Raw genomic sequence first — 26,711 nt, 5'->3', positions numbered from 1 at the left:
GTGGCTGTGCCCATGCACACGGCATTTATTGGCAACATTATTGGCCATGTCAGCCAAAAAAAGCCAATTCACAATAATGTAAATTTTCCTTTTATTGGTGCTGATACGATATGGACCAGTGTATCGGTTCACCTCTAGTTTTTCTGTGTGTGATCTCTCATACAATTGTTTCTTGAAATGCTGGGTGCGATGTATCCTTCATTTGGGACACTAGTTAGCAAACATAGAGACAAGTAGGGCACCCCTGTTTCTATCCATTATAGAAAGATAGGTCTGGAAAGAACCTTAAGAGGTTATCTTAGACCATCTTTGACAGAGGTTGGACCCTAACTGGTTCTTCTGCAACATCCCTCGGTACAGTTCCAGTGTTTCACTGCCCTAACAATTTGAAAGTTTTACCTTGTACCCATCCTAAATCTCTTTTTGCTGTAAATTAATCTGATTTGCCTTTGTCTTATCCCTCCTTGACATTGAGAACAATTGATCACCATCCCTTTTATTTTTAACTTGAACTTTGGAAGAATACCAACCTTCTTAGTTTTTTTTTTTAATTAAGGCCATTTCTTCAACCTTTCCTTATAGGCCACATTTTCTGAACCTCTCATCATTCTTGTTGCTCTCCTCTGGATTCTTTCCAATTTGTCTGCATTTTCCTTAAGATACAGTGTCCAAAATGGGACACAGTACACTCTGTGGAGGCCTCACCTGCACTAGCTAGAACAGAATAATAACCTCCATATATTTTATATACAGCACTGCTGTAAATATACCCCAGAATAACATTAGCCCTGTTTGCAGTGTCACATTATTAGGAGAAATCATATTCTTCTGTTTATGGTCCATCATAATCTATAGATCCTTTTTTGCTTCCTTACAGCCTGGTCATGTCTCCTCACTTTTTTATATTTGTGCACTTCTCCTTCCAAAGTATAGCACTTCATACTTTTCCTTATTGAATTTTGTCTCATGACTTTCTACAGTTCATTGAGATCATTATGAATTTTGCTTTTGTTCTCCAACCTGCTTTCAGCCTCCCTCACCTCCTACCTGATTTAATATACGTATACAATCTATTCCATCTTTCACATCATTAATACAAATACTGACTGGAACTGGGCCTAGGATAAATCCCTGTAGGACCCCACTTAAGGTGTCTTCCCAGTTTGACAGAGCTATTTAACTACTCTTTAAGAGAATTTTTTCAACAAGCTGTGCACCAAGCTTGTGGGATACACACTATAAACACTGAGGTTGCTTGGGTGAATGGTATGTAAGACTGTGTCAGAACCCTTACTAAAATCAAGATATTTCATAGCTACTGCTCCCCTTATCTTCTAGATCATTGTTCCAGTTAGAGTAGGAAATTGCATCAGTTTGGCATGATCTGTCCTTGACACACGCATGTGGAACAGTTTTGATTTGGGGTTTTTGGGGGATTGAAGTTAGGCTGACAGTCAGACTTGAATTTTTGATCAGCTCCTATTGACTCGATTGGAGGTGCATATTGTGGAGAGCCGTGAGTTTGTAGGACAGTGCAGTAGCATTGGGTCGGCTTGAGAATTATGATCTGATTGGAGACAAATTTGTAGCCTTGCTCAGCATTTAGAAGAAATCCAGGAACTGTAGGCGAGTGGTGGGTGAAATAAGTGGGAGAAAAGCAGTCTCCCTTGCAGAGATGGCAAACGTATAGCTTGCACTCTGTGCCATCCTGTGAACATAGTGTAAGAATTATTGTATCTGCTTCAAGCCAAATAAATTTATTGTTTTACCAGATTTGACAGAGGCTTCTGAAATGCTGCAGAACAAATGCCTTTGTGACTTTGCCTTCGTAGCTTGATTCTGCTTTGTGCCAATATGTGCTGAAGGCAGCATTAAACTAATTTGACAGGGACACTAGGCAATTATTTCTTATGCTCGGTACATAAGACCATAATGCAGTCCTTAGGAAGAAAGCAGTAGCAGCAGTATGGTATGGCCCAAATTAGATCAAATGAACAAACCAGAAGGGAGCATTGCACTCTGTTGCAGTGAGATAATAGGCTTTCCAGTTCAAAGGTTGAGGTCAGTTTTCTGTTTAAAGCATGGCTTTGATCCCTCTTCTCATTTCAGACTGAAAATAATCTGGAATTTCATGTGTCCTTTTTCTGGCAGGATTATTTTTTAAGTTTGTGCTTTATCAGACAAGTCATGGGGAGAGCTGATTTCTTTCTAGAGGTGAACTGTGTACTTCTTCTTGTTTCTTCTCTTGTTTGCCATCTAAAGAGGCCTGTACTTTGAAATTGCATACATGTTGGCCTCCATGGGGATTGACATTTTTCTTGCCCAGAGGAGTATGATAACTCATTTCTGCCATAGTTCCAAACTCCACTAGTGTGTTTTTTTTCCCCCAAGTCTTCAGGCTCTTTATACTTGGAGTGGCATTCTGTTTTCCTGCAGCAAATTTTTAGTCATGTAAGTAGCACTTGCGTTCAGGTAGCCATTCTGTTTCCTTGAAGTGTAGATGCATATATACAGACATGCATGCTACCTGCATAGACTAAGTATATAAAGTAGGGCATATGCTGGTCGCACAAGTGCCTAGCTATGTGTTTTAGGGTTGTGCGAAATTTCGCTGAGCGTTTTGTTTTGAAGCTCTTTTGATGCATTTCGAGCTCAAAACAGCACAATCAAAATGAAACAAAAAGCTTCGAAACAGTTTTGAAACAAAATGAGGGTACTCAAAACGTTTCAAAAGTTTTGAAGCAGCCCAGTACCGAGAGGCAGGGGAGAGCCAGGGCTGCTTTCTGAGTGGCTTTGCCAGCCTAATGGAGTTTAGCCCAGCAGGGAACACAGCCTTGGCTTTCCCTGCCTCCTGCAACTGGGCTGCGCTGGGCAGCAGCCCCATAGAACTCAGCCCAGCAGTGGGAGTCGGAGCGTAGCCCTGGCTCTCCCCGCCTCCTATTGCCAGGCTGCACTCCCAGCGACTCTGCAGGCCCATGGAGCTCAGCCCAGAGGCAGAGTGCACCCCTGGCTCTCCCTGCCACCAAGCTGAGCTCCATGGGGCTGCAGACCCCTGGATCTGTGCGCCAGATGAGAGGAGGCTGTCTCTGCCTCCTGGGACTGATGGCAACATCAATCTTCCCTGGCATTGGGGAAGCCTGCACCCAGCGCCGGTCCCAGGTGGTGGCAGCAGCATCCTCTCATGTGGTACGCAGATCTGGGGGCTCACACCCCAAGGAGGAGTCTGGTACAGCCCCGCAGCCCTCCCAAGGGTGTAGGCCGCCAGATCTGTGCACCAGATGAGAGAAGGCTGCCACTACCAGCAGGTATAAGGAGTTTTGCTTTGAACAGTTTGAGGTGCAGTTTCTGAGAAACCTCTGCACCTATCTCCTTAAAACTTGGCAGGCTTCATGGTCTCAGGGGGGACTACCATCCCTGCAATTTTCATCTGAAACAGACAAGAAATGACAGAGTTCTAGGCATTTTCATGATTCCCTGTTATAGCCTATGGGCGAAGCGTCGAAATGCATCGAAACAGCGAAACAGTTTTGATGAGATGAAATGGAACAGTGCTTCAAACATAAACGATGAAACAAAACACTGTCCCTTTAAAACGGCGAAACAGACGTCAAAACGAAATGATGGTGTTTTGCACAGCCCTAATGTGTATGAATCCCCGTGGATGTGCATTGCGGTCTAAACCTAAAGACATAGTGGCTCAAAACCCATAATTAGTGGGCCCTCTAGTGTTTTAGCCCCCAGTAGCTAAGTGGCTAAGGCACTTACCAGGAGACCAGGGTTCTGAGCCACTCTCCCTCGGAAGGGGTTTGACTGTCCATCTCCCTGACTTCCTAAAATAGTACTCTAACTACCGTTAACACAGGTGAAGAATTATTGAAACCATTCTCTGGCTTTCCTTTTGAAGCTGCCCCCCTTGGCAATCACAAGAGGGTGGTATGTGGGGCCAGGAGAATGAGAGCAAGCCACGAGTGGAAGGGGTATGGTGGCTGCTGACCTGGAAGGGAGGAGGCCTGTGTTGAGGAGACCCTGCAGTCTTGCTCTCAGTGAAGCAGATGCCTTCCCCCTGCAATGTCCTGCACGCATTTTTTCCAGTGACTTAAATGGGAAGGATAGTGCCACCAGAGCCAGATTGAGCCCAGCCCTGTTGTGCGTGGCCCCAGCACTGGTGTGGTTGAATCAGGTCAGCCCATGGAGTCAGGGTCAGCGTGCAGCCCCCGGCCCTAGCACATGGCCCCTGGCTCCCAAGCCTCCAGCACTAGCACATTGCCACCAGTTCCCAAGATCTCAGTCTTGGTGTGAGGCCTCCAGCCTTGGTGTGTAGCCCCTGGCTCCCAAGTCCCCAACCCTAGCATGCAGCCCCTGTCCTTCAGCCCTGGTGTGTGGCCCCAAGCCCTGGAGAACTCAAACCTAAGGTTTTCACCCATATTCCAAGATAAGATCATTTTCCAGTCTTGGGGTCTTCCAAAAACAAAGCGCATACTATATTCATTGGCATATTTATATGCCAGAAAATATGAACATTTCAAGGTGAACAGACATATAGCTCTTGTTTATTCTGGGGGTTTTTTGCTTTCTATAATGCATCAGCTCCACTTTTTTTTTCCTGGGAATGATTTTTTTTATGTATCGGCTTTTTCCTGGAGCTGAGTGAGAGGCTGTTTTGTTTCTTTCCGCTTCTTTCTCGCTGCATTATTTTACAAACATCTTTGTTATTGGCCTTGGTATGATCTTTCAGCCAGTTCTTTACACTGTAAAATTTTGGAGACAGCCATTTTGGCCAGGAGTGTTATAAATCATGCCATCAAGCAAATACAAGCTATACCATCAAAACCCTCATTCAAACAGTTTTGCCAGCAAAAGATTGTTTTTGTCAGCTTAGCTGAAGTCATTGGGGCAGTTTAGTTATACTAACAGAAAAACTTATTTTTCCATCATATTCAGTATCTCAAGTAGGGGGCTGTGCCAGCAGAAATTCTGTAATGTAAATATGCCCATAGATACTGACAGAGCTGTCGCATGTCCATGGGAATATGCTGTGCCAACTGTGTTTCTGTGAAAGATTTGTGGGTTTTGTTTTTCCTTTTTAAATATTTAAAAACACCAGCCAAAAATAACTGTGCAGGCAGGATGATAATTTTGACCTTCTGAGTTCACATTAGCCTCACAGATCCTTTTGTAGATAACACGAATTGTGCAGCTAATCTCAGGGGGAAATTTGTAAATGCATGTTGAAGTCATGCTGTGACTTCTCTAGAAGCTGGGTGATCTTACATGAGGATGGGCATGTGTAATATAATGGTGACTTCATATTGTAATAACGTTGATTTCATATTTCTGTCTGTGCTGTAGTCAACTCAGAGCAGATCTGTCTCATCATTTCCTCTTACAGGAAGCAATGCTAGTGAAAGGTACCAGCTTGGCAAACTTAAACCTCTGTTTATCTGCAGAGATGTCAACTCAAGTTTTTCAACTCTCCATATGTCTGTATGTCCCCCACAAGTGTGATTTGCCTCAGATTTTCAGAAAGGTGTGTGTCAAAATTTCAAAAGCATTTCCTCTGTTCTGTTGAGAATAGTGTGGGGGTTACCCTAAGATTTATTGTGGGAAGCTACTTTCAACCTTAACTATTAAAGAAAGCTGCGACTGAGGCTTTGGAGACCAACTGAACCAGAGCTCCTAGTGAAACACTGTAGCTCAAGGGGGATCCTGCAGTTCTTGGATACAGAAACAGGAGGAGAGCAAATAAGAACAGGGTGCCTTTGCACCCACCTAGCTGGAAAATATATCTAGTTTTGGTGTCTATTTTCTAAAAATGATGTTGAAAAATAAAGGAGGAGTGTTTAAGGAAGTGTCACGGGTGTTTTGAAGCCTGTTAGTCTAATTCGCTTGTCAGAGGTTAAAGGTGACTCATTCCCAATCTATACACAATAGTAATGTATAAGTATCTATCTGCATAAGGAGAATTCATGTTTGTAGTATGCCCTTAAATTTAGCAAAGTTATAATAGTGACTGGAGATGAGGTATAGGCTTTCAGGAGGCTTTTCTCAGGTAGTTAACCGTTGCAACGTTTTACCAAGGGAAACAGCAGCTTCCTCAACATGTGTACTCTCAATTTAGATCCGATGTCTTTCTGGGAGTTGTGTTTACATGCTTAGAACTGGGTGACATTCTGTGGCTTGTTTATGTGAGAAGTCCTGATAGGCTGGATTTAAAACCTCTGAATACTAACTGTTGTCCACACCACTTTTCTTCAGTAGTAAGAATAGACCAGGAAACAGTAGCAGAAACCCATGTGTACAATGGACATATCCTGAACAGTCCGGGAATGTTGAGATCCTTTCAAAACTGTGGACCAAACTGGAAACAACACTTTACTAATTTCATTGAGAATGGTGTCTAAATAGGAGAATTTGGCCTTGTGTTTTTTCAGCAAGTAATCTATATAATCCTTTAATATTTTACTCTGAACCAACTGAATGGTCTGAGTGGTGAGCAGTTCTTCAAATCCTGGTTAAGAAAAGGGAGAGGGATGTGAAATAGTCACATTTCAATATAGTACTTGATGTTACTAACCATCCTGGCTGTAACATTTGAAACTGAGAGCTGTGTGTCATTTAAGTAGTAGCTATTTCTATTTCAGTTTTATGCCTGTTCAGGAAGTGCATTTCACTTAAGTCACTGAAGTACAGGGAGGAAATAGACAGCTCTCTGCACATGTGCCTTCACAGTAATGCTGGACTCTGCAAAGGCAACAGCCACAACAGTCTTTCCGAACACCACGTTGTATCAGCATTGCTCTGAAGGATTAGGTGTGGCTATATGCACAGACCTTGGACCCTGCTGAACAAAGTTTCATCTTGTGAACTTGTGTACAAGGATGGTAAGGTACTTATGCATAATTTGTTTTAAATCAACTGAAACTGTCTAAAGTAGTACTTTAGGTTTAAATTTAGAACTTTACATTATCTTTAATGTACTTTTAAAAGAATGGCTGTGGAAATGTTTCATCTTCAATGCAAATCAAGAAATAAAATTTAAGTTTACACTTCAAACATTTTTCCTTTAGTTCTTCTCTGAATTAATGCTCAGGTTTCTAGTGCTTTTATTGATTCATATGTATGTGCATAGTATCCAGCTGAAAGACCAAAATTCCTGGTCAAGTGAAAGTAGTAGTTATGGTAATGGAGAGATTTTATAATGTAAAAACTGTATATAAAATGTAGGTATTTTGTACTGTACGTTGATACTGTAAGATATTTTAACAGTAAGTTTACTTAAGATTGTAAAAGCAATTTTTGATTGTGAATTGTTATACATAGGAAGTTTATCAAACTGTACACGAAAGGTTTAGTGCTATGACGACCTGAAAGTAGCAAATTCACTGGCATTTTAAGTCCATTGTCTCCTGAGGTATTATGCCCTGCATGAATTTACTCCTTTATTCTGAACATCCTATATATAGATATATTTAGAACAAGTATGCTGTTAGAAATGAGGAAGTCTGACAGAAGTTTCTTCCTGCTTTTTTCTTCGGTTTTCCTGTCAATGTAGTTGAGTAAAGAGAGCAGTAAGGATTTACTCTCTCCTCAGTCTCTAAAAGGAATTAAGAATTAAAAAAATATAAAACACAGCTCGCATTGTTTGTGCTCAGTGTTTCTAAAGAATTCCAGCTAACTTTGACTAGCTATGTAAAAAAACCTACCCCTGCATCAGTAGGAGCCCTTTCTTGATAAGTTCAGAAGAGGAGCTCTGTGTATGGTAATGGTGTGCTAGGACAAGCATGCATGTCTTTTGTTGCTGTTTTTCTTTCAGTCCAGCTTTCTGACTAGTAAATGTGGATTTATGGGGCTTTTAACCACTCAAATAGCTTACACCATTGGAATCAATTTTCTTTTCATTATCTGTTTTTGGTTTGTTTGTTTGTTTTTAATAAATGTGGCATTGACCTTTTATCAAATAGTTATTATTTAATTTTATTTGACAAAAAAACTTACAAATATCCTCTCTCACCTGTCTGTCAAGGAAAAGACAGAACGTATAAGCTTTAAGAGAGCCAGATGTGTTTGCATTATTGTAAACTGAGTATCATTGGAAACCATTCTACTGTCTGCCAGAAAAAATGTAGAAAATATGTAGGTACTGTTTATCTTTAAGAAAGAAATAGGAAATAACAGAACTTACTTTAAAACAGCTTGTCATTTTTTCATTTGTCATGTAGTACTTGTTACTTCAAAATGTGTCAGGAGTCGGGGCTTGCGACTAAGTACCACTGGCAAAGTGTCTGCCCTTAGTGACAGACCCCAGAGCAATTCTGTTACAGAGATATTGAATTGGTAGGAGAGAATATATTCTAGGTCTAGCTGTTTTCCCATCTGTTAAATGAAGAACAGTGAACACTGATGTCCTCTCTAAAGCATTTTGACATATAATGCTGAAAAGTTCTATGTAAGAGCTAGGTGTTATGTTGTTTTAATCAGTGTGAGCACCCTAAACATCCCAAACTGAGTTGTGCCTGGTCTTTACTCTTAAGCAAACTCAGATGATGGGCAAATGCCTGGTTCTGGAATTTGTCTGCAGAGCAGTCCTATCCACACCCAACCGTGGACTGATTCTGACTTCAGATGTACAGCTCAGTCTGCACTGACCATGAGGAAAGTGATCTAGGAACCCTGACTTGCTTCTATCTGATGAGTGGAGCCATAGACTGGAATGAGGAAGATGCTCACTCTTTGGTGTAAATGTTTACCTCTGTTGGAGTAAGTGTGCTTGAAAATTGCTTCATGTTGGTTTTGGCTTCTTGCACTGGCCGTTGGTATGGGGAGCTTTTTTGTGGCAGAGCTCTGAGACTGGAAGCCTTCCCTGCAGCATTGTGTGGATGTTGGAAGTTTTCCATGCCAGGGCTGGTGCTGAAAGACTTTGATGCCAGCTCTGCAGGACTAGGGCAGAGATTCTATAAATTCCCCTGTGCCCCAGTGTACTGCACAACTACCCATGGCCACAGCCATGAGCCTATTTTGAAGTGCAAAGGGAAAAAAACAAAATAACACTTTTTTTTTTCCTTCAAAGGGGCCCACGTTTGCCCATATCCAGAGCACCATATTCCCTTAAATAAGTTGCTGCTGGAATAAAGACAAGCAAGGCAGAAAGAAATTCCACTTATGAAGCATGCTCTGCACGTTTCATAGGAATGAACCTTGTCTCCCTGTGATCACCCCTGGAGTGAACCAGGGAATTGCTGGGTCTGGGAGAATCAGCATGGATTCCAGGTGCCCTGTGCAGGCAGCTCAACTGGGACCTCCCTCTGAGCTGGCTGTGTAAGCCATGCTCACCAAGAGAGACCCTGCATTTGTTATACCTGTGTCAGACAGCTAGTGCAATTCATGTGTGCGCATGTGCAAAATCGGGCTTTCTGTGGTAAAGACGGTTGTCTATGTATATTATGACAGGAAGAACAGAGCACACTGACTCAGTCTTGTGTGAATCTCCAAACGCTAGAGTACTTTGTCTCCTCCAAATACTCAATGCTTCTGTTTGTTGTTTGACTGTCTAGGCACGCTATGAAAATGAACAAGAGTAGCCCTGAGTTGGAGACGGTCAGCAATGGGTCTGCAGAGAGCCTTGGACCATCTTTCAGAGGAATCCAAGTCAACTTCACAGCTGGCTCCTCAGACAGTCTCAACTCTGACACAAGATCTGCCAGCGATGGAGGTAATTGTACCTTTGTGTGTGTGTGTGTGTGTGTGTGTGTGTGTGTGTGTAAATGCGGGGCTTGGGGAAAGGGGCTTTCCATAGCCTAGAGACTTAGAGTCCCCTCTTCACACAGTATCCACAGAACAAACTTTCCTGCGCTCTTTAGTCTGTGTAGGTCTTAGCCCTGACTGGCAAGAACCAGCTCCAGAGAGGAGTTGAGGCTCTGTGGCCACACTTCTGTTGATTTTAGTTTTATCAGGATGGGCAGCAGACTGAGACTGGCAGCAAGCTGACAGAACTCACTGTGAGGTTCTTTGGCCACACAAACTCATAACAAGCCTGGACCATCTCGCAGCATTACACTTCGACTCTTGGGAGTATTTCAAGCTACTGATCTCACAATGAGAGACTGTCTCACAATAGTAGTCCATGGTCCATCCACTTTTCCCAACTTTTATTTAGACTTTCCTTGATTCTCTCTAAATGACCTTAGCCTAGTTGGATCAGCATAATTTTTGGCCTGTCTGGCCCTAATGAAGATCATAGGTTAGTGGGCAGACCTCAAGGGGCATCTGGTCCAACCCCTCCTCTCTTTCTTGCACAGATATAGGATGAGCTATTTTTAAACTAATCCAGACAAATGCTTTTTTTTCCCCTGAGATTTAATCTAAGTCTACTTTGCTGCAATTTAAACCCATTGCTTTGCATCCTGCCCTCTGCATCAAGGGATAACAGTTGTTCTTCCCCCTCTTTGTGGCAGCATTTCAAATATTTAAAAACTGCTGTTATGTCCCCCTTTAATGTCTTTTTCTCTAGACTAAATGCATCTGGTTCTTCCAGTCTTTTCTCATACAGTTTGCATCCCAGTCCCTTTATTATCTATCTTGCTCACCTCTGGATCCTCTATTTTCTCTGCATCTTTATTAAAATGCAGAGTCCAGAGGTGCACAAAATCCTACAGCTAAGGCCTAATCCATGCTGCGTAAAGTATACCTCCACCAAAACCCCCAGATCCTTCTTGGCAGCACTGCTACTTAACCAATTATCCCTCGGTCTGTATTTCTTCATTTTATTTTTTTTTCTTCTCTAGGTATAGCACCTTACAAGTATTCTTGCTAATTTTTTTTAGACCTAACTGAAACTAGATCTGATGGATGATGAAGTCAATCTGTAGTGATCTTGTGTGTGCTACAGTTCTTAGTACAATGCACAGGATCATTTATCTATGCAGCATACTTCCATCAGTGAATTGCAGTAGTAACAGAAAACATTCTCTTTAGGGGAGGAGATAAAATGCATTGAGAAGGAAAGGAGCTATGGTGAAATTAAGTGCATAGGTTAGGTATTTCTTAAACAAAAATATCCCCTCCCTAATTAATTTAGATTTTAGGAAATACATTTTCTTTCAAGTAATTTTTTTTCCGAAGTGCATTTAACTTGGACATGCAGTGACATATTGTATAGCTCAAGAGCTATTTCCTTCACAAACAGTGATCGCTATATAGTGGAAGCTCTCTCTATCCAAAAACAACAATTTATAGCAATAAAATTTAGAGAGAGCGCTCTGGAAACTGTAAGTTGCTGAGTTAGGGGTAGAAAAAGTAGAGGGAGAACATGCCAGAAAACTGTAAAGGGAAAAATTCATGCTGCGGATCAGACTTTTTTACTCTAGGCACCTTAATGTATAGTTGTCAGTTATGAATAGAAGGGGAAGACCTTTCCTAGTTTTGCTCCAGTAAAATAAGGCATTTCAATTTTCTTTAAAAAACTGGAAGTTTTAAGTAAATGCTTGAAAGTGACTTTGTTATAATGTAAGAGAGGCACTGATCTAATGGATTTTGAGGCGAACTTGTTTAGAATTCGTTGGCAAGTCCCCATGCCTCCTGCAATCCTTTGGTTTAGTTAAACTGGGGAGTCTGCAACAGCTTCAGCTAAAAGAATGAAGGGTTTTAAAGTAAGATTACAAGGCAGATACTCTTGTTAGTATGAGTCCTTGTGATGTTAAAATATGACTCATTAAAACTGCCTCTGAATCTTAAATGTGTTGCAGAATTTGCTCTAAGGTTATGGAACTTTATTCTGGTAATAAAGGAGAGCTAGAGTTTTTGGTGGTTGATTGGTGCTCAAATAATGATGGCTGCCATGTAGGGAAGACAAGAGAGGCAGTTTGCATTTATGGGCTAAGTGTGTTTAATTGGATGTTAAAATGATTTACATTGAAAGAGTAAGTGACTGAGATAAGTGGAGCAGGGTCTAGTCTCAGAACTTTAGTTTTAGACTGTCCGTTAACTCAGGCAAATATTATAACACCAGCTTACTTTGGATTTTGTGCTGAAGTATGTCTTTTCAATCATAAGAAAGTTAGGGCAAGATTCAGCACATCACCCAACAGGATAAAGTACAGCCGCTTTTAAGCCAGTTATAGGCTTCCTAGGTTCTAGTACTGCCCCAGTTCCAATTCAGCTCCTGGCTTAGGTTTAGAACAACTTGGGCTTGTTCTGCTTTTTTACATTTTTTTTTAAGCTTCATTCTTGGAAAGCATGGGCCATCTTCTCATTATAGGCTTTTACAGGACCAAGTGCTGGTCAGGGCTTCAGAGCACTACTGCACTATCAGTAATAAAAGATGTTACAGAGGGCCATGTAATGATAAAGACAGCCTTACAGGTTGTGCTGGACACAGATGCTTCAGTGGTGGTGATGCAGAGGTCTTTGTGGTTATACAGTTCTCCAAAGGAGATCCAAGCTATTGTGGAGGACCTGCTATTTGAAGCCATGGAACTATTTAGTGTCAAAACTGATAAGACTTTGCATGCTCTGTTCTGCTCACTGGAGGTGAGCAGCTTCCTACCAGTGTAAATTCAAGTAATGTTCTTGTTTATCACTGAAAATAGGTTCTGTCCCATCAGTGTCTTCCAGCAGATTGCCACTCACAATCCCTTTTCCCCATCCCTTTTCACGGACTGTTCTGACGAGCATCTGCTACAGGAAGAAGTCGTTTCCCTTTTTGGCACTGGGGAGCCATAGAAAGGGTTTCCTTGCATCTCCTGTGGAAGGCGTTTCACAGCAGTTACTTCCTAGTTCTGAACAGAGAGCGAAGGAAGGGGGGCTGGGGACCAGTCTTGGATGCAAGTCCACAGTCATACCTTGTAACAAGCTCTGCCTCCAGGAATGGCCACAGCACCTCCTAGGGGTCACCCTAAGTCTGTTCTCCCACTCCAGTTCTCCCCTATTGGGTGTCCTCTTTTCTCTCCTGCTGCACCTTGATGTAAAGCGGAGTGGGCAATTATTTGGGCCCACAGACCACATAAGGAGTTTTGATGAGCTGCTGCATACTGGATCAACACCCCCTCCCACACACACCCCTCCCAGCAACAGTGTTAGTAATTGGGCTGCGTGGGACTGCAGGCTGGACAGTATTCACTACTGTTCATATGCTCTACCTCCAAGTCAACATACTCTTGGTATGGAGTTGGAAGGAGAGGGGCAAAACTAAAGCACACTCTACAGACACTGGTAAGGCAAAAAATCTTCTGTTGAACTACAGGGGCATGAGATGCACTGGGTGCACCTACACGAGATGCTAACTGCACAGTAACCTAATAAAACTGCGCAGTAGTGTGCCAGGCAAAACGCGTGCTATTAGGCTGCTGTGCAGTTAGCATCTGTAAAAACCAGTGCACTAGTACTACTGTGGAATAGCACCAGTTACTGTGCATTGATTTAGTACTTGGTTATGCAAGTACTAAACTTAATGTGCAGTTACTACGGCAGATTAATGAACATGTAGTCACACCCACTGAAAAGTAAGAATGTGCATGTGAAGAATGCATCTTGAAGAAACCAGTTACCAGTAAGAAACTTCATTTTAAGTTTCCATATCTGTTCAGCCTTTGCCTTGTTTCTGTTGGTTTCAGACAGTGGTACCCAATTTTTTTCCACCTCAGGCCAAATGGACAGTGCTCAATCTGTCTGCAGCCCTGATCTAGCCAGTTGGCCCAATCCATCATGTGGGGTGGCAAGGCGGATCCTGATCTGGTCAGGTGGAAGGTAGGGAGAGGAGGGAGCATAGCCTGGCCCTGGCTTTGCAGGGCTTGGGAATTTGACAGAAGGGAGGGTGGCAGCATTACTTGCCATTTGCCACTGCTCCCCTGTCACCAAATTTCCCAACTGGCTGAATGCCATGGCTCCATGGGTTACGCTTGGGCTGCAGGCCAGAGGTTGAGTACCCCTGGTTTAGAAGGCTACCAGTCATTACTATTGTTAGAGCAGGGATTACAGTGTAGACTACAATGTCTACCGTGGCCTAGACTGACAAAGGCTATGAAAGGTAACAACCTTTTTAGTAGCTAACCTTGAACCAGTAGCTTATGGAGGAAGGGTATTACATCCTGGTATCTATTTCCTGTGCCATATAGAAGTATGGTTTTTATTTATAGAAAAGGTCCTTAATAAATATGGAAATGGTGTCATATGTTGATAAGCTATCAGCATCTACAATCTGCAATGCCAATATTGAAACCCAAGATTCAGGTTCAAATAGAGAACGGAATATACAGCTGTTCACTTTACCATGAGCAAGACTGCCATGAATTATCATAGACAGACAAATTGTGGCACAGTACAACTTCTAAACATATTTCAACTATTATTTAGTAATTTCAAAATACCCACATTTTCATTGAATGTTGGTTATTGATTATCATAATTTCTAGTAAAAACATTTGGTTATTTGAGTGTTGCATGCCATAGTTGTTTATTTTTCTAAAATTATGACTTCTGGAATTTTTGCTATGATAGAGATCCCCCCCCACACACACACACCTGTTTGATAAACAATTAGTCTTATTCTTGACCAGTTTTAACAAGGTAAACATTCATAAAGTACAAATGGCTGAAATGAACTGGGTGCCAAAATCTACATTCTGAAGATGTTTTCCTTTCTTCTGAGCACTTTCATGGTTCAGTTCAGGCAGACCAACAGAACTCAGTTCATAAAACAAATAGATTTGAGAATGTGTAAACTTAGTCAGTGGAGGGGTTGGGTTTTAGAACTTGACAGTAGAATGAAGTCAACTAAACCCTATACCTCCCCTCAGAAGTTGAACTTTTTTCCAATGTGTGGCACTGAAACAAGTTCAGTGCATCACCTTGACCACTCTGATAGTGCTTAATCCAATACAGGTGCAGAACTGTCTTGGATTATGCACTAACATGAGTCAGACTGTCTTATCCAGTCTCACCTACCCTGTTAAATTGCTGTGTTTCAGCTTAATAACTAAGTAGGTTTTGTTTAAATATTTGTAGTTGCACATTCATCCCTCAGTACTTCATTCCTAACTCCTCACAAGTGATTTCATTACTTAAATATTTATCCTACACCAGCTTTACTACTGTTTGGTGGCTAACATACAAATTCAGGGAAAAGCACCAGAGTGGTTTTTCATAACACCATAGAATATCACCCTCTTCCTCTGAAATACCATTGTCTAAATCCAATTAAATCATGGCATTCTGTAAGCAGTGTTTGCCATAGTTAACTAATTGGAAACTTGCCTTGGTTTTGGATGTAATCTTGTTTGCATCTTTGAACCATGGCCAGACAGACTGTAGAATTCCCTGAACTGTTGAAACCACCAGGATCCCTTGTAACAAGCCTCTAAATGATTCCGTGAGAGTTCTCAGAGCACCCCACGCTATTAAACTGAAGATAATTCAAAGTCATTAGCATTAGGATCCATGGGCGACTGGTGCCACCTTGGTTGGGGGGCACGTGCCCCCCTCCTGCAACTAGTCAGCAGCTAGGGGGTGGTCCTCCTGTGGCCAGTCTCACCGGGGGGGTCCCCCAAAGCTGATCACAAAGTGGCCACAGATGCTTCTGGGAGCACCGTGGTGCTCCTGCTCCCCAGCCGGCGCTCCTGCCTGCCCTCCCCTGTCCCCCTGCCTGTCACCTAAGCAGCGAGCACGACTGGTCAGGGGGTGCACATGCACCTCTACCTGTCGCCACTTAGGATCAGCTGCACCACAGAAAGACCATGAGTGAAGTCCCATGTTCTACATGAGAGTAAAATTGTACACAAAAGAGGTCTTTTCTTCCTTTATAATCACTGTCCCCTTGCATTCGGCACACAGTTGATCTTGACATCCAGACACACAATGCAAACATGAAGTTTTACCTCTTCTTTAGTCAATTATGTGCAGTGGACTTCTGGGTGGATGCTGACTCAATGATTAGACTTGCTCATCCATAATAAGCTAAGGGTGAAATTACATGTTACACTTGGACCATACTAGGGACACTTAAAACATGAGCATCCGCATGTTAAAGCTTAATAACTCACATGAAGTGCTTTCTGAGCATCTCGGAGTTGTCACTTCAGGTAAGGTGCTGGGCTGTGCTACCTAACTTGTGTAAGATAACTTCAGTCTGCTCCACAGAGAAAATGAGCACATTTTGCAGTCTTCCAGCATCACAGGATGCATTCATTCCATTTCCCAACCCCTTCCCAACAGAGGATAGAGACTAGAAATAGAACCCCCAGGTGTCCTGGCTTCTAGCAATAACCCTGCTTGCCATCCCTCTAGTGGTAAATCACAGCTATGCAGGCAAAAAATGGTATTAACCCTTAATATGTGACTGCTCATAGCATATTCTAACTTTAATACCGTTTAACGTTCCACAGATTTAGTATGGTCTATGTATAATATGCAACTTCACCCTAAATCTTCACCACAACATGCAAGCTCCATGCTCTACTCGCAGCAAAAACCACTTCTCTCTTGCAGCAAGAACAGAAAGGCTTTCAGCCTACTATTTCCAAATGAGGCACATGAGAAGAGTTATAGGAAGCTCATGAAGGTGTGGACTTAGTGTGTGTGTGTGTGTGGCATGCATCACAGCTTCTAATTATTTTCATCTAACTTTTCTGCATTTGTATGGCAAATTATTAAATATGTGATTTTACCTCTAACCACCTGGTATTCAGTCCACAGGAAGAAGGTATTTTTAAATGCACAAGTAGGTGTTAGGCCTGTAATCCCCATTGACTTGTAATGGAAGTTAGGCTGTGCTCCACCTTTGAAAAATCTCATCGGGAGAATCCATGCTAATAAAGGAGAGCTGGGAGCACTTTTTCATAATTCAGTTAATGCCTTTGTATCTTCTAGGACAATCGTGTGAACAAAGTCAGTCGCCAACTCTCTCTGGGAACCAAGGGTTTTCTTCTGCTCCTTTTCCTGAGGATAATAGTGAGGGTAGATCCCATTGTGCACTGACTGAGCCACCTCCTTTGCCACAGAAGAAGACAGTAAGCAGAGCAGTTTCATCACCTGATGGCTTTTTCTGGGGCCAGGCCACATCAGGTAGAAGAACAGCAAAACCCACAAGCCCCAGACTGAATGTCAGTCACTCTGAAAGCAACATGTGTGTCCGAGAAGAATCTCCATTTTGCTATCCATCTCATCTAGGAAGCAACTGCAACACATTCTCCTCCACTGAGTCTCTGGAAAGAGTCTGCAAAGGAAATGGCCATTGGGGACCAACTTCAAATAAGAGCAGCAGTGCCTGCTTCCCAAACAGAAACGTGCAGCTGTTCTCGTCCTCTCAGCTCAGTGTGTCTAGCCAGGTTTCCTCAGGCTCCAGCCTTCAGCTCCACAGTCTGCTCAGCAACATTGACAGCAAGGAGGGGGTGTATGCCAAACTAGGAGCACTCTATGCTGAATCTTTGCGCCGCCTTGTCACAAAATGTGAAGACTGTTTCATGCGTGATCAGAAAAATGAGCTGCGTTTCAGTGAGAACAACTGGTCACTCTTTAAGCTGACATGCAACAAGCCCTGCTGTGTTTCTGGGGATGCCATCTATTACTGTGCAACCTGCTCAAAAGACCCTTCCACTACCTATGCAGTGAAGGTAATTTTACTTTCTGGCCTTTTTGTTTTCTGTCTGCTCAATCATTTATAACTGCAGTGTAACAAGAATAGATCCTGCCGACTGTATAAAACCACATTGTGTGCTAGTGTCAGTTGGCACAGCTTTACTGGAATCCCTCTCTGGGAGATAAACTTCGATGGAGTGTGAACTGCAAATTTAAAAAACAATAGATTTAACTTCCGAGCGATAATCCTTCAAAAATGACGTTCCTTGAGGTCTTACTGCATTATCCATTACTGGCACCACGACCAGAATACTGAATGCTCCTTGGAGAGCTCCATTGTTGTTTTCTAATAGTACTTGGCACTTACATGTTCAGAGCACTTTCTACCATGCTCCTGTGAGGGTAGGTGGTTCTATCTCTGTTTTATGTTGGACGAAACCAGGGCAAAAAGGCCATAGTATCCAAGTCACTAGCAGAACTGAGATTAAGGTGCAGTTCTTGGTATCTAACCCACAGGCTTTCTCTCCTAGAGAGTGCTGCCTCTTTAGAATTCTAATACTGTTTCTGGGTGTAAGCAAAGACTGGAAGTTAGAATATATGGCAAAACCTTGGTAGATTTTCACCAGAACATAAATAATTTCCAAGTAGACATGCACTAAATATCGTTACGATTTGAAAGCTTCTTTTAATTGATTCAGTTGTTACAAACCCTGTGAGGAAGCTTTAGTTTAGATATATTATTTTTTTAAAAATGATACATTAGCAGTTAAAATTCTGGACAAATCAAACATTAAGACATCTTAACCATTTAATTTAATGGGTAGATCTATCGTGCAGCTCTATAGACATTCCTGTTCCTTCTATTGTGTGATTGGGTTCTAAGCCTAGTTATCTCCTTGCTATAAGGACATGATTATTATATAGAGGAAAACAACCTTTTTTTTTGTTCATGACAGGTCTGCACTTGTGTCCTCACGTGGAATTTGCATATATTTTGTGATCCTGGCAGAGTGTCTCACTAACTGAACCAAAGCAGTCAGATGGGGCTTTGCTGTTCACTAGTGTTAGTGGAAAGTATATCTCGGCAGTTTTCCAGTGAGCTTTCATTTTCATTAATAAATTATAACTGACAGGCAATAATTGGGAAACCTAACTGCCCCTTTTCTATGCATAGTGTATTATTGTATTAATTTTCAGTCATGAAAATGGCTACAGCCCTAGGGTTAAAATTAGACTTGAAAAAATCTAACAGCTTGAACATTGGAGTTAATCCAAGAGTCTGCCAAGAAGTTTGAGCCAAAACTTAAACCAAGCTATTTATATTTGCTAGACACACACAAAAATAAAATGAATAGAGAGATCCAGGGTCACAATGACTGCTGGGAAACCCAGCCAAAATGGGCTTTCTTTCATGGTGTTTGTCTTCATTCAAAGACACAGAGCAAAGCCAGCTGCAGATTCTTACCATCAACTTTCATTGTCATGTGTACTGTGTGTTTACAATGTATGCAATCCACACACAGTTTAGCAATGTGACCAAGCAGGTTACACAGGAAAACTTTCACCATATTCTTCCACATCAAAGCTTGTATTAATTTGCCTCACTCGCATGTGCTCCCAGCTTGCATGAGCAACACCAGTAAGATCAGATCCTGGTATCGTGGGTATATCTGTAAAATAAATAAATTACTGGGATGAGTGTCACTTAGAAAAAGTGTTGCATACTTACAGGCATATTGGAGCATGAAAGCACAGGTAATAAAAAGAGAGGTACAGTTTTTTGTCTGATATAATAATAATATAATACAGATATTATACCAGTCGTATTAAATGAAAAAATATGTGTATAACAAAGAACAAAGGGCTTATATTCACCTGGGGTGCTTAGGATTCTCTTGCATCTGTTGCATTAATCTGTAGTATACCTATGAGCTATGCTCCTGGAAATCATCTTTTAACAAAATAAATGTGCAGGACCATGAGACTATTTTTATTCAGATGAGAGAGGACACAATAGGCTTTGAATTGCTCTTCCCTGCACTACTTAGTCACCAGAGTTAATGACCTGCAAACTTCTAGATTCAGAATATTTCCAGAGGAGTATAAAAAAAAAATAGCCCTCAACCTCCTGTTTATTCACTTCTGCACTCATTTACCGTAGATGACAAAGCTTTCTTGTCTAGTTTTGCACACATGCAAAAAGAAAGAGTGTCTTGCTCCAGGGTTTGAAACCTTTTACGTTAAGCTTCAATCTCGAGCAAGTTTGTGCATCTCAAGTGTAAGTAAATCCCTAAATAAAAAGGCTTATAATGGAAATGCTGAAAAGCCTGTAAGATCTGTGGAGCTAATGGATGTTGCTGTAATAAACCTATTTTTGTGCCTTTATTTGTGCTGTCATAATGGGAAAGTTTCAAATAAAAAAAGATTGTGTGGATTGGATTTGCATAAACTTTGACTTAGAGTGGTGGGGCAGGAACCACTTTGTAGCTCCATCTTTCTTTTTGTCATAAGTGTTAAGGGCCAGGAGAGAGGGCCACTGGCTTGAGTTGCCTTTATGCAGGTACACCTTGTGGTTCTGCTGCTGGAGCCTTTTGTGTGCTCTTCTGGCTATGTCGGTGCTTCATCAGTAAAGAGCAAAGGACATGAAGGAGAGAGATGTGAAGAAAGAAGGTTCACTACAAGTAGACCAGGCATAGAAGAAAGTTGTGTGTCTGAATATAGTCCCAGAAGTCAAGAAGTCTTGAGAAGATCGGGGCAACATATACGGGGTGCATGGGGGTACACATGCACCCCCTGAGAGTGCTGGTGCACCCCCTGTGAGGCCGCACTCCCTGTTTAGCCAGCTGGCAGGTGGGGAGCGGGGCTGCCAGCAAAAGCAGCCACGCAGCTTGACTCGAGGCACCAGACACCCATGGAGAAGATAGTTGCCACAAACCTGGTATTTTAAATATTTGGGCATTTAGAGATGCAGATAGGTGCCTAAAAACTTATAAACATGTAGTGTGCAGCCATGCTAACCTATGCAACTGTCCCTTTTTCTCTTCCCAGATATGTAAGACTCAAGAATCAAAAGCAGCTGCTTCATACTGCAGCCCCTCTGTACCAGTGCACTTCAACATCCAGCAGGATTGTGGGCATTTTGTAGCCTCTGTACCCTCCAGCATGTTGCTGTCTCCTGAAGTAGTAAAAGGCACTTCTCCAGATGGTCCCCGCCCTTGCCGTCCTGCCAGCGAACACGACTGTGTGGTAGTCATCACTCGCGAGGTGCCACACCAGACGGCAGCCAGTTTGGTGAGGGATTCTACAGCTTATCACAAAGCTAAGCCAGAGCTGTATGAGCGGCGTGTATGCTTCCTGCTCCTCCAGCTCTGCAATGGCCTGGAGCATCTCAAAGACCATGGCATCATCCACAGAGATCTTTGCCTGGAAAACCTGCTTCTCGTTCACTGCAAATCTCCAACTAGCTGCAATAAAACCAAAGATGAAAAGCACTTGCCCAGACTCATAATCAGCAACTTTTTGAAAGCCAAGCAAAAGCCAGGACAAGTAGACTCCAAAATTAAAAAGAACCAGGCTCGGCTGGCTCCAGAAATTGTCTCTGCCTCTCAGTACAAGAAGTTTGATGAATTTCAAACTGGCATTCTCATCTATGAGCTCCTCCACCAGCCTAACCCATTTGAGGTGAGGGCTTGCCTCCGGGAGCAGGAGTACAGCCAAGATGACCTTCCCCTACTCCCCAACATTTCCATTTACTCCAGGGGGCTCCAACAGCTTGCCCATTTGTTACTGGAAGCTGATCCAATCAAACGCATCCGTATCACAGAAGCAAAACGGATGCTGCAGTGTCTTCTTTGGGGCCCCAGGAAGGATTTAATAGACCAGCCTCTCAACCACGAAGAAGCCCTCCATAGCGCTTTCCAGAACTGGATTGACATGAAGCGGGCACTGCTGATGATGAAGTTTGCAGAGAGGGCTGTAGACACAGAGCGAAGCATAGAACTAGAGGACTGGCTCTGCTGTCAGTATTTAGCTTCTGCAGAGCCAGCGGCTCTCTTCAATACATTGAAACTCCTTCAGCTTCTCTGACCTTGAGAGCATTTCAAATGCAGAAACAGCAGGGAGAAATTTTGAAAGATCTTTCTAGGGTTCAAGTTTGTTCATGAGTAATGGTACACATCTCTTTCACATTCTTGTTTATAACCTACTAAAAACTGAGGATGAAGTCTTTTTCTCAACACACAGACACAAATTGATCCATTTGAATAAGTTAACATAATTTTGAGTTCTGCACATTGCAGATGGAAAAGACAGCTGCCTGCCAGATTTGTGGTTTTGGTATTATTACTGCACAGAAAATAAAACCTATGTATGTATGTGCATGTTTCCTAATGAACAGGATGCGTTTGGGTTGATTTTAATGACAGATACATATTCACGTTGGAACAAAACTTTATTTCTCATAAAATAGGAAAGTTTGAGCCATACTCAAAGCTGCCATACTTAAAATGGTTTCCAGATTTGTAGCCCAGTTACATGCAGCAAAAATTGTAGCAGCATGGGGCAAAATGACAGATAAAGAGAGCTAGTCACTGCTTGAGTTCTCAGACCTCACACAATGCTATCCAGATCACACACAACCAGCATGACATCCCCAGCAGGATTATGACTGTAAAGAACATACCCGTCTTTAAAAGGTCATTTCATGGAATGCAGGTGTCAGTGCCAAGATTCCTGTACTTTTTAAGAGCAGTCATTTTTTGGCAGCCTTTTAAATCCTTCTTTTCTATAACCAGAATTAGCAGTTATTACACATTTTTCCTAGATAGGCTAAATGTTGTCACCAAGATCTTTTTTGGACAAAATGTTCCCAGTGTTATTCCATTAGTTTATCTTTGCTGCAGGTAGAAACAACTGGAGCATTAGTGCAAGCAAAGCACTGTGGCATCAGGCTACTTAAAGAATCCAACACAGTCCCCCTTGTTGGAAGCTGAGTATGTGTTCTGAAATGTTATCAAAATCACTTCAACATGACTTTATCTGGCAATGTAACTGATCCAAGGCAGCAACCAGGCCTAGAGGCATAAAAAGCAGGGTTTGCACCCTGAGCAAGTTCTGCAGGATTGCAGAGCAGGGAGGTTCTGCAAAGTGCTGGAGAGGCAGGGGTTCTGAGGTCAGGTTGCGCAGTAGACTTCTACCAGGGATTCAAAAATAATTCACAGCTGCAGCAAGATATGCCTGCCCTGGCTGTTGTTCCTACTGCAGAAGCTTGGTGTCTGTGCACCCAGGTGCTGCTGCAAGAGGCAATGCCATGGTGCTGTTGCCATAGTGTGGACTGCATAGGGAGGGGGATGCAGTTCTGGCACACCTACTAAGTTGGTGTCCAGGATTGGCTCCCTGCTCACTCGCCCCAAATTATGCTACTGACCAGGCCTTTTAGGCCTCTCTTTTAGGGGAGCATCTAGCGATGGGCCACTTGCATGGAGTTTGCTGCAACTGGTCTCACAAGTGGTGCTTGGCCCCCTTTAAAGTTACTGAGAAGGGAAAACTTCAGTTTCAGCTCCCATGGCCTGACTGGGTTAGTTTTCTTCTGGCACTGTTTTCTGTGGCCTTAGTTCTAAAATGGTGTGTGAATAATCCCAAGTGTTGGTGCATGGCTAATCATGTGTGGATGCCTTGTCTCTCCAGTCTGGTTCCTCCAGCTCCTCCATTTTGGGTCGATTCAGCTGTCACATTTTCTTGGATCTTAGAGAGGTGTCTGGGGCACTAGGTATCTGTGTTTTTTATTTGTTCAGTGCCTGGCACAGCACAAATCAGACTGGTCAGGGACAACTGAAATATTCATATCCACTGAAAATACCTGTGCGAGGAGAAAAAGTGCATGAATCAAAAAGCTAACCACACCTTGTCATGCATCCACAGATGCATCACGAGCAGGTCCAAGGGGGTGATCCTCCTCCTCCTCTATGCGACATTGGTCAGGCCACAGTCGGAGTACTGCATCCAGTTCTGGGAGCCGCACTTCAGGAGGGATGTGGACAGCATCGAGAGGGTTCAGAGGAGGGCCACTCACATGATCAGGGGGCAGCAGGGCAGGCCTTACAGGAGAGGCTACGGGACCTGAACCTGTTCAGCCTCCACAAGAGAAGGCTGAGAGGGGGTCTGGTGGACATCTGTAAACTTGGCAAGGGGGACCAGCAGGCAATGGGAGAGTCCCTGTTCCCCCGAGCACTACTGGGAGTAACAAGGAACAACGGCCATAAGTTGACCAAGAGTAGATTCAGGCTAGATATCAGGAGGCACTACTTCACTGTCAGGGAGGCTAGGATCTGGAACCAACTTCCAAGGGAAGTGGTGCTCGCTCCTACCCTGGGGGACTTCAGAAGGAGGCTAGACAATCACCTAGCCAGGTTCATTTGACCCCAGCATCCTTTCCTGCCCATGGCAGGGGGTCAGACTTGATGATCTGCTCAGGTCCCTTCTGACCCTACAGCTATGAAACTATGGTCCTAATAGGCCATAACTGGAACACATCTGTAGTAGTCACAGGTGCTCTGACTGAGACTCCAGACCTAGCCTCTGCACCCACCTGCACTGTCACATTTCAGCCCCATTTGTGCAGTGGGATGATGATGCTTTCTACTGGACACTCTAAAAAGTATAAATTAAATGTGTTTTATGATGTTTATTTATTCCTGTATCGTGGGTTGGAGTAGCACTTGAATCCCCATTAGGGCCTGTCATTGGACTAGATGCACACATAAAACCTCTATCATAGATTACTTAAAGAAAACCAGGAACAATCAAAATATCCTACAAAGTGAGGAATCAGCAGATTTCCTGTAAGGCTCTTTCAAAGCTGCTCATCTGTACAGGATATGATTCAAGAAAAAGCTTATCTTGTTTATGAGCTATTATTACACAATTTTCATGTTACTGGCTCAACATTAAATTTGTTTCCTCCTGCCCTCCCTGTAAATCAGTAGCTCTATGCACTAAGGTGGACAATTAATTTTCATGTAAAAAATCAGCACTGTTCCACCTTCATTGCCATCCTGGCAAACCTGCATTGACATAAGAGTTGTGTGGCACCCTTGAGTTATTCTTCCAGGGCCAGATCCTACTATCTGATCAAGGATAGCGTTGTACTTCATCAGCAGGCTTACGGATTTTAGTGAAATCTACAAGCTACAGTGCAAGAAAGGGTAGGAGTGTCTTGCCCATGAAGATGCTGCAGTCCTCTGTTACCCTTTTCTTTGGAGAGAGAGCTCCATATAGAAATATGGAGAATTCAGTGACTAAATCGAGTCAGTGAATATAATATTAAGAACATTCACATGTACTTTCTTCCTGCCTTTGTTTATACCCAATTGCAGAGGTTTCTGTTTATGGCTTTTAAATTATTAGGATTAGTGTACTGATGTTTGACTTTTTGAATCTGAATACCATCTTTTTGTGTGCTCTGTATTAGATGTTATCATTCAAACAAGATGGAGGGGTTGCACCTACTTACCCCATGTTCCTGGGCAATGTTTACTTCCTCCTGGAAACAGGTGTTATTCAGTTCTGTTGGATAAAAGAATAATGCAGTATTGTTCTGCGTTGTTTTTTTTTAATTATTTTATTTTTGTTCGTTTTGCAAGATTCCCTCAAACACACTGAAATTGCCTCATTAAATTGATGGTATATATAAACATATAACAAGTACTGAAACAGTAGCAGTTATTAAAAAGCTGTTCAAATGATAGGTCTAACTGAAATCTTGGGAAGCAAAAGAACAGAAAGTTCATTCCCAGTAACGGGCAATTTTGAGACATTTGATCTACATACACATTCTTGCTTGTGGAATGTACTGACCTCCAAAGCCTTTGACCAGAGACTTTTTTGCCCTAGTGGCATCTGGAGCATTCCAGCACTGCCCCAGCAGACAGGGCCCTAGGCTGAGAAAATATAGGGCAATATGTACTTCCTTAGGTTCTTCTCAGCTAGAGTTGATTAAGTCTGTGACTCCAAGGAAGAGGGGAAAGTGGGTATAGTTCAAATGAGTATCTGCACAATAGTTCTCAAAAGAAATTCAATTACTCAGCACTTCTCTGCATACATATTCTCATTTGTGGGTAACTCCATAGCATTACCTATGCATCTGGAGACTGCATAGGTAGTGCTATGGAGGGAAATCCTCTAGGTTAATAGTGACTGGAGGATTGTGGGCATGGTATCTGTTTGAGTGGCCTCCACAATTGGGTAGTACTTCACTAAGGTCAGATTTGAGCAATAGGTACAGGTATCAGTCACTTCAAAAGAAGCCTGTGGAGTTGGCCTGGATTCTAGTGGAGTGGACATAAATCACTAACAGCTGCCCCTTCCCCTTTGGCATGTTCCTAGCATAATTTTACAAAGCTTGATATCCATCTGGATAATCCCTGGACTCACATTGCTAAGCCTTTAGATTATTTCAGCGATAGCTACAAAGTACCATAGGGACTTAAAAAAAGGCATGGACCTGTGTAAGTAGTAGGCCAATACACTCTGATAAGGAAATCTGTTTATTCAAGTAGAATTTGGTGACCATGTGAGGCAAGAACCATTGATCCACCATGAAGGCTGGGAGCACGCAGCTCTCCTTGTAGAGGTAATCCCCACCAAAAATATCACTTCCCTGGAAGGGTGGAGCAAGGAGCATGTTCACACCTGCTTAAAAGATAGGTCCATGAGAATCACAAGTGCAAGATTCAGATCTTACTATAGAACAAAGTCCCTAACAGCAAAGAACACCTTAGCTAAATCTTCAAGGAATATGAGGACTGCTAAATATAAAAAGGCAGGCTGGACATTCCTGGGGAATGGTGGGGAACAGAAGTGGATGGCCGCTTGGGCAGCAGTGACCATAAGATAACTGAGTTCAGGATCCTGAGGAAAGGAAGGAAGAAGAGCAGCAGAGTAAGGACCCTGGACTTAAAAGCAGACCTTGACTCATTCAGGGAACTGAGGGGCAAGAGCTCCAGGTGCGCCCTGAGGTGCATGTATAGTTGCTGCTGGCCACAGAGAACACAGGCCAGGTCTCTGGACCCTGTTGTACCAGTTGCAGCCTCCTGGTTGCCTGCCGCATCTGGCCCAGGCTCTGGACAGCTGCTGCCTGCCATGGATAG

The 26,711-nt window shown here is 42.8% G+C and overlaps 1 protein-coding gene across 3 annotated transcripts in view; it reads left to right on the top strand.

Annotated features, from left to right (window-relative positions):
• Nucleotides 1–23,431, top strand: part of PRAG1 (PEAK1 related kinase activating pseudokinase 1) — a 48,309-nt gene extending 24,878 nt beyond the window's left edge. Inside the window, exons 1-4 of one of the 3 annotated variants that reach the window (XM_019534248.1) lie at nt 5,337–6,886; nt 9,552–9,709; nt 16,858–17,600; nt 20,614–23,431. In XM_019534248.1, coding sequence (XP_019389793.1) covers nt 6,879–6,886; nt 9,552–9,709; nt 16,858–17,600; nt 20,614–21,651 — 1,947 coding nt within the window. In that variant the 5' untranslated portion in view covers nt 5,337–6,878 and the 3' untranslated portion in view covers nt 21,652–23,431. Of the gene's footprint in view, nt 1–5,336; nt 6,887–8,470; nt 8,758–9,551; nt 9,710–16,857; nt 17,601–20,613 lie in introns of those variants that run through there. The other 2 variants (XM_019534246.1, XM_019534245.1) reach the window with 2 other exon arrangements.
• The last annotated feature ends 3,280 nt before the right edge of the window (nt 23,432–26,711 follow it).

This window comes from Crocodylus porosus, unplaced genomic scaffold (assembly GCF_001723895.1).
Source record: "Crocodylus porosus isolate Cpor-Errol unplaced genomic scaffold, CroPor_comp1, whole genome shotgun sequence".
Taxonomy (NCBI): domain Eukaryota; kingdom Metazoa; phylum Chordata; order Crocodylia; family Crocodylidae; genus Crocodylus; species Crocodylus porosus.
The sequence above is the reverse complement of the archived record's forward strand: the minus strand, read 5'-3'. Positions and strand labels throughout refer to the sequence as shown.